The sequence below is a fragment of the Lycorma delicatula genome, chromosome 2 (assembly GCF_047948215.1).
Source record: "Lycorma delicatula isolate Av1 chromosome 2, ASM4794821v1, whole genome shotgun sequence".
NCBI classification, from domain to species: domain Eukaryota; kingdom Metazoa; phylum Arthropoda; class Insecta; order Hemiptera; family Fulgoridae; genus Lycorma; species Lycorma delicatula.
The window spans coordinates 233,981,896-233,999,111 of NC_134456.1; the positions used below are offsets into that span (position 1 = coordinate 233,981,896).

General features: G+C 30.1%; 1 protein-coding gene across 2 annotated transcripts in view; it reads right to left on the reverse strand.

Annotated features, from left to right (window-relative positions):
* LOC142319756 (cysteine protease ATG4B-like) overlaps positions 1–17,216 on the reverse strand; it is a 46,955-nt gene that overhangs the window by 17,272 nt on the left and 12,467 nt on the right. For both annotated transcript variants that reach the window (XM_075357390.1, XM_075357391.1), the window contains one exon: positions 451–628. In XM_075357390.1, coding sequence (XP_075213505.1) covers positions 451–628 — 178 coding nt within the window. The remainder of the gene's footprint in view (positions 1–450; positions 629–17,216) is intronic.

Consider the following 17,216-nt stretch of genomic DNA (forward strand, 5'->3'; position numbering starts at 1 on the left):
TATTTTCTGTTTTAAAACTTTGTTTTCTTTTACATTATTGTTTATAAAATGACTGTCCACTTTCTATAAGATAGACATAATAATAATTAACCTAAGTTTTGGTTATAAATTAAATTAAATTGGGAATCGATGCTTCATACTGTCGTCAATAAGTTATGGCCTTACGTGCGATTTCTATTATATACCAGTAATAAACAGGTTTTGAAAAGTGAAATTAGTAAATACTCTACAGTTGTATTTTTTTTATTAATATATATTTTTGTCACGTGTATGTGTACATAATTGTTTTTGATTTGAATTTTTTTTTATTTCAATGCAAACATTGCACAGGAAATGGTAGTTACAGGGAGAAGCACAATGTACTGAGGCATTACCTTGTGCTGCCCCCAAGGACATTCAGACATCCACAAGTTGAATTAACTGACTTAACATAAAATTCGACAAATATACCTCAAAACCTGTGCTACTGTGTTTGGACCGAACCATTCACCAACTTCCTTTCCTTCTGAAGCACCTGTAAGTGCAATCTGATGGATGGAATAAGGAGCAGATCTTCTATCTTCAAACATTCTAAGAATTCTTAAGTAAGTACGGTCTTTAACTTGTGGTGACCATACCCAATCACGACCTATAAATAAAAACATGTCACTAATAGAATTAACTTTTAAAAAATAAACTGATAAGATATTTCACAAATAGTTTGATATTGCACACCAGTTCTTTTGATGAAGTTAAATACTTTTTTCTGATATCTGTAATTACTTAGAATGGCACATTATAGTTTAAAAGATTTTCATGCAAAAAAATACGAGAAGCACATAAATAATTGTTTCCACAGACTTTTTACCAGTATGTAGAAAATTTATCAAGAAAGGTTATCATCACGCTATCATGAGGCAAAGAAAACCCAATTTAGTAAATGAATGACTCATCAATTTTGCAATATTCTACTCAAAGCAAAACAAAGATAGTAAGATATATGAAAAGGAAGTAGAGGAAAAATTTAGCAAACATAATATTCTCTTGAGAAAGTATAAAATTATATATTTTTAAAAGCAAACTAAACCTGCAACTTTGAATTATTTGTAACTTAGGTATTTAATTTTTTACATTTTGTAAATTATCAGTGATTACATGATGTTACAGAATTTATAATAGAAATCTGATTTTTTACATCTGTTCTAAGAAAGGTTCTAATATTTTCTCCAGTATCCTGATTAATGTGGTAAAATGCTAGTCTTACAATATTTAAAGATACTAACTGAAACTGAAAACGATTAATGGTACTGAAATTATGCATTTTTATTGATTCTATTTATATTCCAGATATTTTATCTCAAATATTCATAAATAAGTTTTCTAAAAAAACTGCCTTCAAGCAGACTTTTGTGGGCAAAAATTTATCTAGGCAATTTTAAATTTTAGATAAAAAATTGCATTACAACAGCCTAGGATTAATAACCGAAACAATCAATCAATAGACCTGCTTTATTTAAATACTCAGCTTCTTTCTAGTCAACATAATTAAATAAAATAATTAAGGCTTTTAATTTTAGAGATGCTTTTAGAGATGCTACGATTTGCTGATGATATAGTAATTCTAGCCGAGAGTAAAAAGGATTTAGAAGAAACAATGAACGGCATAGATGAAGTCCTACGCAAGAACTATCGCATGAAAATAAACAAGAACAAAACAAAAGTAATGAAATGTAGTAGAAATAACAAAGATGGACCACTGAATGTGAAAATAGGAGGAGAAAAGATTATGGAGGTAGAAGAATTTTGTTATTTGGGAAGTAAAATTACTAAAGATGGACGAAGCAGGAGCGATATAAAATGCCGAATAGCACAAGCTAAACGAGCCTTCAGTAAGAAATATAATTTGTTTACATCAAAAATTAATTTAAATGTCAGGAAAAGATTTTTGAAAGTGTATGTTTGGAGTGTCGCTTTATATGGAAGTGAAACTTGGACAATCGGAGTATCTGAGAAGAAAAGATTAGAAGCTTTTGAAATGTGGTGCTATAGGAGAATGTTAAAAATCAGATGGGTGGATAAAGTGACAAATGAAGAGGTATTGCGGCAAATAGATGAAGAAAGAAGCATTTGGAAGAATATAGTTAAAAGAAGAGACAGACTTATAGGCCACATACTAAGGCATCCTGGAATAGTCGCTTTAATATTGGAAGGACAGGTAGAAGGGAAAAATTGTGTAGGCAGGCCACGTTTGGAGTATGTAAAACAAATTGTTGGGGATGTAGGATGTAGAGGGTATACTGAAATGAAACGACTAGCACTAGATAGGGAATCTTGGAGAGCTGCATCAAACCAGTCAAATGACTGAAGACAAAAAAAAAAAAAAAAAAAAAAAAAAAAAAAAAAAAAAAAAAAAGCTTTTAAAGTGTTAATATTTCATGAAATAAAAAGAAATAAAAAAATATCTAAATAGCTTGAATGGGTTCACTTTGCTTCAGTATTAAAAATTCTATAATATTTTAAAGTAGATATTTCAGAGAAAAAGGTTAATGGACATAATAAAAGAAGGAGTAAGTGCAAATAATTAATTTTAACAAAGTAATGTAATATCATTTTACATAAGCCAAAAATACTGGAATATGGAATTTTACATGATGCTTCTAAAGCTTGGTCTTATGTAAGATTGTAACTTTGCTTAAAAAGTGGAGTTGAATGAATCTGGACAATTACCATAAGTTTTTTACAGTTAACATTGAAGGTTGTATCTTATATTAGGTAGATTTCATAAGAAAACTACTTATTGTAGTTATTCGACTCCTGGAAAATTTTGGCATATCTTTGCGTTTCACACCCCAGACCCCAAAACCAAGTCAGCTTAAAAGTTTATATATATATTTATATACATAGTAAAATCTCCTTATTTGCGGGGGTTAGAGACCGTAAAAATGCCATGAATATAGAACGGAACTAATACTCATTTAAGGAAGAATGGTTAGGTTCTATGTAAAATGAAAAAAATTATGCCTTACTTAGGGCGATGTTACTGATGAAATACAGACAGCAACATTAATTATAAGCACTGGTTTAGTACAGTACATAGGTACACTACACAAAGAATAATTAACAAAATACAGAATATTTTCTAATTACCTCATAAGTACTTGTCGAACTGTTTTATATAAAAACACATTAGAAAACGGTATTATATGTTCAAATTGTACTCTGTAATCGCCTTAAAAAATCAAGAAAACAGTACTGTGTACACTAAAACTACAATTACTGTACAGGACATTTACAAAACTAACCTACAGTGTTTTGGATAGCATTTACAAAAATTTGTAATTTTTCCTTGTCTCGCTCTTGTTTTTAAATGTCTGTGAAGTTCTGTGTATGCTTGCATGGCATCTTCAATTTAGTGCTTACAGATTAAGCTTCTATTCAAAGATGGATGAGCACCTATAAAAAACTGGATAAGATCAAGGGATAGTTCAATGATTTTGGTAAGTGTTTTGACATTTAACTGTTTATCTTTAGGGATTGTATCTTCTACCTCTTCATGTTCATGTTCAACCTGCATTATTAAACTCTTTAATATTTTTAGCTTTTAACGTCACTATGTAATGTAATGTACACAAACATGGAAAATGTTAGCCACGAATATAGAAAAGACATCACAAAATATTGCACCGCAAATAACAAAATTACAAATACAGAATGTGCGAATAAGGAGATATTACTGTATATCTACATATATATATATATATATTTCAGTTTCTTGTGGATACGATAACTGCCATAATTTAGCATCAATCATTTTCAAATTGATACATTATAACGACCTGAAATCTTGGTCGAGTTCATTAATGGGCACAGTCAAACCATGGGAGTGGAAATGGGGGGGGGGGGGCTTTTTCGAAAAACCAAAATATCGCTATAACGTTCTTATTAAGTAAAATATCAAATTCATTTAAAGTTCCTACTATTCTTTGGATAAGGGCCTAACACTTATCTAAGTAACATTTTTTTATATCACCAACCACTGGCCCAGGAGGTGGAAAAATGGGGGTTTTGAGACAAAAAACAATACCTCCCTTAATAGGCACAGTATCAAATCAGTTTAAAGTGGTAGTTAGTCCTCTAAACATTACCTAAAACAATTTTTGATATGACCAACCCTTACGGCAAGGAATAACTAAAATGTTGTTGGAATTGTAAGAAGATAAGGCTTGTTGTATGCTGAACATGTGAAACCTTTTTTCACATGCAACAATTGTCATAATGGATAAATTTGAAGTTTTTCTTAACTTTAAGGTGGAAATCTTTTTTATCCCCTACTTAGCACCAGTGAAATCTATCTCCGTCTTCCGGCGTGCCGAAAGGGATTTTTTTTTATCACAAGATTGATTATTGCATTAGATGATAATTGATGCAGATGGGTTTAGAAAATGCAATTCTTGCATAGATTAAGTGTATACCTTGAGGCATGATTGTGGAAAACCAGAAAAAAATTAATTACAAAACTATTTGTGGAGTGAATAAAGGCATTTGACAATGTTTCATAATAGTTATATAGGATTTTAACTGTCCAGATGTTTTTAAAAAATCTACTAAAAATTAATCTTGTAAAATTTCTTATTTAAGTATGACATATATAAATTTTTAGTCAATAAAAAGTGCTGAAAAAATGCATCAAATAAATAGTATGTTTTAGTCATTGAACAGTCCCTGCTTCATATACTTGAGTCGTCATAAATTTGTGGTTAAGTTATTTTTGTTGTGATAAGCTAAATTTGTTTGTCAATTTTTAGTGTAAAATATCTGTTTATCATCTTAGGAAAAAAAACAATAGAAGTTTTATGAAACAATCCTGCAGTTAAGTTAGTAGATTTTTTAAAAACATCTGGCACAATTAAAATCCTATATGCCTTTATTCACTCAATTTTACAAGTAGGAAATCTGATATAGAAAAATTATTTATATTATTTTTTAAACATAACATTTATAAAAAAACATCTTTACAGAAAGTAACCTTAATCCCATTTATCATCTGTAAAATTTTGATATTTTATTTTATATTACAATTCTAAATTTGTTTTAAAAGGTTAATAACAAAAACATACTATGGTCGAATTGCTGATTTAGATTATAACATCAACTCTCAGTTTTAGTAATTTATTGTTAACAAATCAAGTTAGATGTTTCCTAACACTATTAGGAACTAACAAACCATTTATAACTTGGCTCTATCCTAGAGTATTCTTTTTTAATTTTTGCAACCCAAACCTTATTAAATATTGACATCCACTCTCTGGCTCTTTCAGAGTTACAGAAAGAACTACAGAATTATGTTTTACATCCACAAATACCATATGATGTATCTTATAATCAACTGTTATCATACACAAATATTTAAATTAGTTGTATCATATTGTTTTAGCAATAACACTTTTTAAACCATAAGGATAAACTGATGTACTTCTTGCCATGCAGAAAAGAAAAAAATCTGATTGGAGTTACTGATATTAGACAATGAAATTTTTATGAAATAAAGTAATATGATGAAACAGAATTTTACATTTCTTAAATCTCCATGCCTATTCTCTATTTGCTTGGAATTTATTTTTCAATACAATAACTCAAGGTTGTTTTAATTTATAAAACCAGCATGTTTAGTATGTACTTATATTTTTCGTGCACTTTTTCAGCTACTTTCACGGACTAAAATTTTGTACATATCTTATATTTAAATAAGAAATTTTACAAGTAGGAAATCTGATATAGAAAAACTATTTATATATATATTTTTTTAAAAATAACATTTATTAAAAACACCTTCATCCCATTTATCTTCTCTAAAATTCTGATATTTTACAGATATTTTAATTTTGATTTTTTTTTACTACAATCCTAAATTTTTGTTTAAAACTTTGCAATGTTCATTTTTAAGTCCCTGAAAGTATTTAAAAACACTATCTATTGTCTGGATAATTGGGACTATGAAATGAGTTATGTTTAATCCCTTTCTAGTTGTGATTTTTCTTCTAACAAATTTATTTCATTAATATGAAGGCTGTTTTTTTTTCAACTTCCAGTCATGCATCTAAGTAAACAAGAGATAGGTGGGAACCACAACGCGAGATTGTACCACACTCTGACCACAATTTCTGCTATTGCTGGCTTCATTGCATCAGTTTAAGCCAAGATACAGGCAACTGAACATGGCTGCTATGATCGCTGCTCTCATCAAGTGTGAATTGCAAAGTTCTGGTATGTTTTCTGCAAGCAGAAGGATGTAGTACTGCTGAAATCCATCGCAGAATGAACTTAGAGTATGTTGAAAACTTTATGAGTGATGGTAGTGTACAGGAATGATGTAAGAAATATAAAGGGTGAAAGGACGTCCATGATGAAGGTGGCAAAGGACGCAATTCTTTTGCTGGTTGAGCTGTTGATTTTGTCCGTGACAAACTGAGGTTTACAATAAGTGAACTTTCTGTAGAAATCCCAGAAATTTCAAGGTCTTTTCTGCACACACTGTGACTAAAGATCTAGGATACCAGAAACTGTGTGCACGTTGGGTCCCAAAAATGTTGAGTGACAATCACAAAATGCAGCAAATGGCATCAGCCTTAATATTTCTGGTGATGAGACTTGGATCCAGTATAACAATCTAGAAACCAAAGAACAGTCTAAGCAGTGGATGGACACTTCTTCGCCAAACAAGCTGAAAAACACTGAGCAACAGGAAAACAATGGCTACAGTTTTTTGGGACCATGTGTCTGTTGGTGGCCTTTATGGAGCAGAAGACAACAATAATAAAGGAAGTTTATTCAGAATCTTTACGTCGCCTCCACAGAGTGATCCAGAACAAATGAAGAGGCATGCTCTCGTTCGGCGTAGATTTGATCCACAACAATGCAAGACACTGCACTGTGCCACGATGACACAAAATCTCAAACAATTCAAGTGGGAAGTTTTTGACCATCCATGATGAAGACCAGACCCAGCACCTAGTGATTTTCGAGAATTGAAGGCATGGTTGGGTGGACAAAACTTTGCCACCAATAAAGAACTTGACGAGGTTGTCAAGATGTGCCTTACCTTACTGGCGGCAAACTTCTTTGAAGAGGGCATTGGAAAGCTGGTGTCACGATATGACAAGACGCCTCAATTGTTTTAGCGATTATGTAGAAAAATATGTTGGATACTACTCAACTTTTAATAATAAAATTATGTTACCTTGTTCCCTTTTTTTTAGACAGAAATAATATGTAATTTACGCAAGGCTGTATAATCTAAATTCTATTCATTTTCACAGATTAAATATATTTATACTGTTAACTGACACATGTTCTCTGTTAAAAAACCACACAAGAGATTGGTAAAGATAACTTGATGTTGATGAAATAAATAAAACATAAATAATGATTTAAGAGTGGGGAAGAAAGTAAATGAGTGTTATATTTTTCTGCCTAACGTACTCTATTTACTGATGAGGTATACAGCTGGACTAAGCAAAGGTAAAATCTGAAGGTAGAGAATATCAGTTCAAGGAAGAATGGAGGGAGGAACATAACTACCAGTCACTCTTGAAGTAGTCTGCTGTTATCTGTCACACAGCTGCGATGGGAGGTAGCAATACATGTTTCTATTTCCCTTATTACATAAGTGTATGTGGAGCCTTTCTTATTTATATGATTTACATAATTTACTTTACTGTAAAATTAAAAGATATAAGAACATTAGTCGATTCAAAAATATAAAAGATCCTTAACAAATTTTTTAAAAGCTCACTAGTAATATTCATATGGATAAGAAATAATAATGTTGTTTCATCGCACAAAACTGTGCAATGAAAGTGAACAAAGATTATATTTATATTGCTGGATAAGATTGGTGTATATATTACAGGTACACAATTATAAATTTGGTCAATATATGATAAAAAAAATTCTGTCTCATATCAGTCGAGGCGATGTTGACTTATATCCGTTAATGAATAGAAAGAAGCTGAGACAAACTGTTGTATTTATGCTGCAATTTATCTCTAGTGATAATTTTAATCCATATAAACTTTCTCTAAATTTAATTCTCAATATTGCGGACTGTGTATTTTGTTTATATTGTGGCAAATTTATTAGTTATTAACTTGAACTCTTAATTGCAAAAACATTGTCCAAAGCCTGCAATTAATCACTCAGAAGTGGGAACAATCCAGAAATAATTTGTTGTGACTGAACAAGTTTTACAGTGTCTGTGTAAATTTGAAAATAGATGAAATCAATTCTGACATGAAAAATAAAAATAAATGGAGATGTGAACCATGCAGAAAAGAGAAGAGAAATCTGTCTCTGAAAATGTCTGCATCAAAAGGTGAAATCTTGCTAACAGATGTGATCCATCTATTAAATGAAATAAGACAACAAAAGAATGGAGTAAGAATTAGAAAAATCTACCGAACTTTGTCATAAAAATGTTGAAGATGTCCTTAAGAAGATTAATCTTCAAGAAACACAATTATTCATATGTCTTGAGAAGACTGAATTTCAATCTAGAGAGATTAATGACCTTACGAAGGAAAACCAAAGATTTACATCACAGGTGTTTCTGAATTAGAACAATATTTCAGATTTACCTGCCTTGAATTACACCTTTGATAAAAATGAAGACCTTCTGAGTGTAGTTAAGATGGTTAGAAATGCTCTTGGACATAACATTATGAATCAACAAATCGATAACTGTTATAGATTTCCTGGTAACCAAGGTGACAAATCTCTGGAAATACTAATAAAATTTACAAAAAGAACAGACAATGAGGAACTATGTGAAGAATTAAATGAGATTTTTGATGCAACATTTAAATCTTTTATCTGATATCCCTCTATATCTAAATGAAAACTTGTCTCTGGAAAGAAAGAAAGTGCTAGCTCTGACGAGAACAGCAAAAAATGACAAAGGTTTTAAATATTTGTGGATCCAGAATAGCTAAATCATGATGAGAAAAGCAGAAAGTCAGGCAGTTATTGCACCAGAAGTGGTTAAAGATTTGAATAAGTTAAATTAAATAAGTTTCAATATATAACATACTAACATAAGTAAAAAACAAATAAGTTAATTTTTGCTTTCATTATTGCTATACTAACCTATGAACAATGATGATCTATTACATTGTTGAGTCCAAAACCTTCAAAGCATGAGAGAAAATTTTCATCTATTTTTGCTTGAAATAATTCAATTTAATGATAAACCTACATATATTGTTAACCAAGACTTGGATTTATAGTGACAAAATGAAACTCTACCATATTGAGAATTTTAACTGCTATTCTAATTGTAATGATTATAGATCTGGCAAAATTGCAATTTTTATAAAAAAAATGTTAAAATTCAATTTGAAAAAATACTCCTTGTTACTATAGATGGTTTAAAAGTAAATTTTTCATTAAATGAGATTACAATTTGTATTATGTACAGGTTTCATAACATGTCTGTAAATTACTAGAAGAAATTAGTCTTCTTACTATTTATAAACAAAGATGATGTTATCATTGACCTTCTGAAATCAAATATAGCAAGTAATAAGATGAGTATAAATGTATTATGTCTGTTATGGTTTTGATTTCCTTGTTAATGAACCAACACAAGTGTGTGAGTTAACTACTTCATGGTTAGATCACGTTTATGCTCACTCCATAAATAATGTAAACATTATTTTTAGAGCTGATGTACTACACATTACAAATCACTGTATGATTAATTAATCTATATGAAAATCAAATAATTAAACCTCCTCTATATGTCACATCAGATAAAACAATAAAAATAAAAAGAATTAACATCTTTAATAATCATCTAATTAATACAGACTGGTCAACTGTCTGTGCATGTAATGAAGTAGATTTAACTATTAATGATTTTCTGCATAAATTTAAGACTTGTTTTGAACTATCTACAAGTGAAGAAAACATTCAAAAAAGACATCTTCTACTGAAAGAAAAACCATGGTTAAACACTACTGAATTGCATAAACACACGGAAAAGAAAAACAAATTATATAATAAGACACTAAAGCGATCCTACAATAAAAAATTTCTAAAATATAAAAAGATACCACGATAATTTAGAAAGAAATTCCAGAGTTTAAAAAATATCACCAGAAATTTTTAGCTAATTTAGGGGAGAAACATTAAAAAGTGATTGTAAGAAATTAATAAACTATTACATAAAAATAAACCAAATAACAAATAAGTCTACTGAAAATGAATTATAACCAATAAAGCATTAATTGCAATAAATTAAAACATCATTTCATGAGAGGATTGTGTAAAAACTGTTTTGGAAGTTTCCTCTCAGACAGAACCCAGCAAGTCAAAGTAGGTAATAGTTAAAGTACAAGCAGATAGGTAAAATGTGGAGTTCCTGATGTGTATATTAATGACCTATGTGAAGGAAAACTAAACAGATCCATCGCATTTGCTGATGATACAGCATTGCGTTTTTGTGCCATTAATGAGAAATGATTGGTTGAAACAGTTAATAGCAATCTCTTGAGACCTCAACCTATGGTTTCAAGTTACTAATGCTTTAAGTAAAAATATAAATAAAACTAAAATAATTGTACTTAATTTAAGAACTAATTTAGTTCAGCCTCTACTGTTTCAAATGCAGTCCATAAATGGAGAACTATTAACTGAAATTGTGAGAGAATAAAGGAAGTAGGTAGTGCAAAATATTTAGATGTAATGATTGATTCCAAGTCATCCTGGGCATACCAAATAGTGAAATTAAAGAAAGAGCTAAATTAATCTCTGCCCAGAGTATATTATAAAAACAATATATTATGCTATAATTGAAAGTAGTCTTCAATATTGAATTTCAATGTGGGGAGGAGCATATTACACTATATTAAAATTTCATATAATAGGACTAAAATATATTAAGAACTATTTCCATAAACCTCAAACATTTAATTCCTTACTCATTTTCAGGGAATGGAACCTCCTCTTACCCCTTCGATACTTATACTTCTATAAGACTCTACTAACATTTTAAATTTAAAAAAATGGCCAGCAGTAACAAAACTGCATTTGCACTGCTTACAACAGGTGAACATGCAGCATCAAACCACCCAAAACAAATAAAGAAATTTTCCTACATTTTATCTTTTTACTGCACCTCAACTTTTCAATGAAATTCTTGTAGACAAACAACTACTGTATCAAATAATTAAAAATAGTTAAAAAAATTAAATTGGCATTAAAAAAAAAACTACTCCAACAGAATTATATTGAAAGTTTCTTTTAAAAAATGAGCTAATTTATTGAAGAATTATTTATATTATAAGCACCTGTAAATAAGATATACTTCGAATATAAATAAGATAATTAATTAAGTATAAGTAAGATAAACTTAAATAAGTTAAGTATAATAATAGTATTAAATATAAAAATAATAAGTTAAGCATAATAAAGTCAAGGACATTAAAATGAATAAGGTAACTAAATACATATTCAGAAGTCCAAATCATTATAGTCCACACCATGAATAATTTTACACCATCAATTCCATTTTTTTCTCTTTTGGAAAGTTGTATATTAATATAATAGCACCCAGCATAAACAATGCAATTATTAAACAATTCCAATTTTCACATTTGTTAAGTTATAAAGATAGTAGTAATGCCCGTATAGGATTTCCTCAGAAGTACCTAGTTCACACTCTTTTACGATTGAAAAATCATAAAATGTCAAGAGTATGTTAGGTAATTTTCTTTCATTGTTATTACAACAGTACTATTACACATGTATATACCCAAACAATTGTGTACATCTTATTTATGTCTATGTTAATTTATTTTAAGTTTGTAAGAATTGTTACTAAGTTACAACGTAATTTTGTAAGAAATATGTACTTTGTAAACGATAACAATAAAATTATAATTTTTATTACATTGGTAGAGAGCTAAGTGCAGTAAGATGTTAATTACTAGTACTAAATGCATATTTCTTTACGGTTCTTCAAGTTAATTCATAACACTATTTAAGAAAGTACTAATTTCTTAGAGTAAATGAATTTAAAGATAGGTATTACAAAAGTAAATACATAAAGCACTAAAATTTATCTCTGGAAAAATAACTCTACTTTAAACATACTTAGATATATAAAAAATAAAGCAAATTTACTAATAAAATTATTTACATAAATACACAAGCAGGAAAAGGAATGAAACTATAGAATTGCAATGTTTCAGGAAATTAACTACTAAATAATAACACTTCACTTGTTTACGCCATTTTAGCGTAAAGTTTCCGTTATTTTCTACGAATTCCATGCTAGGGTGGGTCCCGTTGTCTTGTTACAGGAATGTTAAATTTCACTTTGTTTCGAATTTTTGTGTTTGTCAAATCTACCTGTTTCTATTATTTGTTCCTGTGTTCGACCCTCCCTCCGTCAGCCTTAGTGACCGCGTCCATTCTTCTATCGAATTATTTCTGACTACCCTTTTCATACACCCGTTATTTTTTCGTCCCCTTACTAATACATGCACACATCTCTTGTCTTTTACACACACTCTCTCCTGTCCACTACCTGGATTTGGTTTCCCCCTTTTTCTTTCGCCATCTTTTCGGCAGAGTAGATCCAAGATCTCACCAGTGCAGTCGCCTATGGCCATACTCTCCTGCAAACTTTGTGGTAACATTCTCATTCAAGCAGAATCTCAAAACTCGTCACTACACATCTGAGATTCTACGCATCATTCTACCACCAAACCACATCACACCTCTGTATTCCTGATACACCAGTGCGGACTAGGCCCAGGATTACATATGTATTCATCTGTACTTGCTTTTACGAGTTCATCTCTTGCTAATATTTGTGTGTGATACAGGCAAGTGCAAATTATTCATTATTATTCATATTAAACGTTTATGTTATCCTTGTTCATGTGTAGCCCATTTTATGGGTTATTAAATGCAAACTATCGTTCTTATCAAATCTACTTTTAATTTAAACACTACTTCAGAATTATAAAACTTATGTGCGATATATTTCATATATTATTATTGATAACTATTATTATATTTCGTGTTGTTCATCAAAAGTTCGTGTTCAACCGTCAGTTACTCAGAGCAAATTACCTTTACTTGAAAGGTTTATTGCAATCAACTCTATCATTTAATCTAATTTAACTTGTTAATCGCCGAGATTAATTCTTATCTATTCATGCACTGAATTCATATTCTCTTAAATTAATCTAAAGAAAATTACTCCAGATATGAAGTTATGTTTTTGTGCTTCTTTGTAACTTAATACTTTCAAGAAAACTTACTATTAGAATAAATTCTATTTATATTATTATTTATTTTAATGTGTTTATATTGTGATTTAACGCCTTCTATACTGAAATTATTGTAAACAACTCTCTTATTTTCCGACTCTGTTACACTGTGTATTTATAAAGGTTTATTCATGTATTTTTGTATTTAACAGCATTATTCATTTGTTAATTCAGCTGATATATTAAGTAGTATTAAGTCATGCTAATTTCATAATTTCCTGTTATGTTTTAAGATTATAATTATAACATAAATTCATTTGGTACTCTTTCAATAAAGTCCAATTTCTTTTGGCAAATACTAGCTGTGTGTTTTTTGTTAACTTTACCCAACATCACTATTCAATTAACTAATCTGTACTGAAATCAGGAGCAATGCATTACTAATTAATGATTTTATATAGACCAGTTATTATTTATTTTAGCAATTACCAGATATTTCTCCAAATATTAAAAACTTAACAGAGAAGAAGTTTAGAATCTGGAAAAGGTCACTTGTTTCCAGAATTATGCTGTATGGAAATGCCAAACTGAACTGTAAACCATTCAGATACACCCCCAATTAAGGGTTAATCATAAAGTAAAAAGGGAACCACATTATGATTATGGTGTAATACCTTTTACTTTTAAATTAATTTATTTATATGAAGCGGCTACAGGCTACCGCATATTTCAGGTTAATGGCTATTTACAGTTAGATGACTACTTTTTAAACATTTTTATAGAAAATTAATTTTAGAGCATATAAACAATTATTATATATGATTGAAATTTGATTCCAGAATTTTCAGATGAAAGGCAGAGATGCTATCTTTCTGCCATGAAGGTCGACAAATATAATACTGTAATTGGTAGAGAAGCTTCTAGTAATGGAAAGTGCCAGAATAAGAAAAAAAGAGAGAATTAAGATCATAAATCGACAAACAGATTGAAAAAGACAAATTCAGAAACATCAAATAAAGCAATAAAAAAAATTTCTAGAATACTGAACCAGGTTTGGAAAATAGAAATAATTATGTTTGAATGAAGAAAATGATAAACTGATTGCTATTACTACAGATCAAGCCGTACGCCCGAAGGTATGAATACTGCCAAGGACCGGCATACTTTGGTACAGTATGTAATAATATTTGAAGACCGTGTGCATTAATAGTCAAGCACTGGAGCGAAGAATGTGTCATGAAAATATTCCATTTTGGGACCATGATCTTGCCTGTAGTTAAGAACTAGAAGCTGTTTGACGAGCTCATTGTGAACAGAGGACAAGATGATTTTATTCACTGATAAGAGTGTAATCTAGTTTCACTTTGTAAGTAATAAAATAAATAATTCTTGTATAAATTTAATTATTTATTAATTTTGTAATTATTATTTCATTATTAAAATCACTTGTTAATTTTGTATTAATTTTTATTACCTTTTGTTAAGTTCACAATAAGCCATAATTATATTTATAATTTACTTATTTTGTACATAGCGAGTTGTTCTAGAATAAAAAAATTTAGTTAGTAAGAATTTTTAGTTGTGCTATCTTTCAATATTCTTGTCAAACTCTATAACACATGATAATATTATTATACAATATGATAATATTTTTGTTGCTTTTCAATTTTTATATAGAAGATATACAGGAATTGAAAGACAAATCTGAGAATAGAGTAATGTTCAAGGAGAAAAAATAAAGTCAGTCATGGATGACTTGCTTGTTGCTTTTATTGGAAAAAGCCAAATACGATTTAGAAAAAATTCTGACATGAATTTATTAATAGGAGAAATTCAGTATAAAAATAAATAAAAAGACAAAGAAGAAAATTAAATTTGATGGAGAAGAGATAATGAGGAATAAATATTAAGACAGGGGTCGTAATATAAACACACCGGGTTGGTCTAGTGGTGAACACGTCTTCCCAAATCAGCTGATTTGAAAGTTGAGAGTTCCAGCATTCAAGTCCTAGTAAAGACTTTATAAGATTTTATATGGATTTGAATTTTAGATCGTGGGTACCAGTGTTCTTTGGTGGTTGGGTTTCAATTAACCACACATCTCAGGAATGGTCGAACTGAGACTGTACAAGCCTACACCTTCATTTACACTCATACATATTATCTTCTGAAGTAATACCTGAACCGTAATTCATGCAAGCTAAACAGAAAAAGAAAGAAAAGGGGTCATAATATAACAGAGACTACAGAAGTTTGGTGTTGAGGTTGAGTAAAGTGAAGATCAAAAAAGAATGACAGAAGCAACAGCAGCATTCATACAGAAAAGAAGTGTGCTGGTTTCAAATATAGATTAAAATTATATTCATACAAATATTTATATAGAGGGTAGCACTTCATGTAACAAAAAATAGACATGCAATAGACCACAGAAAATTAGATAGGCTGATAAATAATAAAATCGTTAGGGTTACTGTTGTATAAATACACAATGAGAGCAATTCATGGTACACTCTAGTAAAGAGATGAACTAAGTTAATGGACAATATATTAACAAATCCAGATTTAATTCATTTGTTAATATAGGGATGTAGAGGGTAAGAAATGCAGAGGAAGGCAAAAGTGAAATTTATAAAACATTTAATTGAGTAATTAAATGTAGTAATTTTGTTGATTTAAACAGATTCACACTGAACAGAAAGAAGTAGAAAAAAACATCAAATTACCTAACTGACTCCAAAAAAGTATACAAATTATATTTTTTACTTAATACAAATTTAATGATAATATAAGAAACGCTGATAAGTTGTAATTCCAATAATCAGACAAGTTTCTTTTTCATGAGTTTTATCTTTCATCATCATACTTCTTCATTTACATATACCTAATTACAAATAGATCACCTACTGTAAAAAATATGCAACATTATAATAAGAATTAAATAACTAAATGGGAATCAATGTAAGGAAAAATCAATTGTGCCTGTACATTTATAAATATTTAACTTAGTTTAGTCTTAAGTTATTATACAGGTGGCATGGAAAAACAGGAAATTTTGAATTTGATGTTGGCAGCACTGTAGGTATACCATAATAAGTGGAAGAAAGATATTAAACTGTAGAGCAGTAATGGACATTTAGTTGTGATGGAGCAGTGTAATGGTGTAGAGCATGCAGTTGTGTTTTGGTGACACTATGAGATTGCACCCCGTAGTCAAGTTCTGTCTTCACACGCAATCAAAACATGGTTTTGTAACTTTGAAGAGACTGGTTCATCTTCGAAAAAAACCCTAGTGGGCATGTATTGTCTGTACATATGCCAGAAAACACTGATGCTGTGAAAGCTGTACTGGTACGAAGTTCTTCTCATTCACTGCGGAAAATTACCTCATTATTGGAACTCGGATGTTAGACCGTGCAAAGAATACTCCATAACCTGAAATTCATTCTTACAAAATTCAAACTGTCTAAGAACTGAAACCTAATGATTGTGTACTGCATGTGCAATTTCTGAAATCTGTATCTAAAATCAATGAGAATGCTAACTTTATTGAAAATCTTTAGGTGTGAAACTCATTTTCACTTACGCAAATACGTGAATAAGCAGAATTTCCATTACTGGGCACAAACAAATCCTGCTCAGCTTTACCAGCATCCGTTATATAGTACTAAACTTACTACCCAGTTTTCTGGGTTGATAGGTTCTTACTTCTTTGAGAATGAAGGGGGATCTGCTATGATTACGATGTCTCATGTTATGTCGACATGCTAGAGACATTTTTTGCTCCTAAGTGCCATTCTCTTCCAAATCTTGACCTTCAGCAAACCTGGTTTCAACAGGACAGAGCCACCTCACACACTGCTCGAAGGTCTACGACAACAGTGAGATGTTTGTTTTGAATTGCATAATTTTAAGGATTGCTAACATCACTTGAATGCTCCGGTCTCCAGACCTATCAGTCTA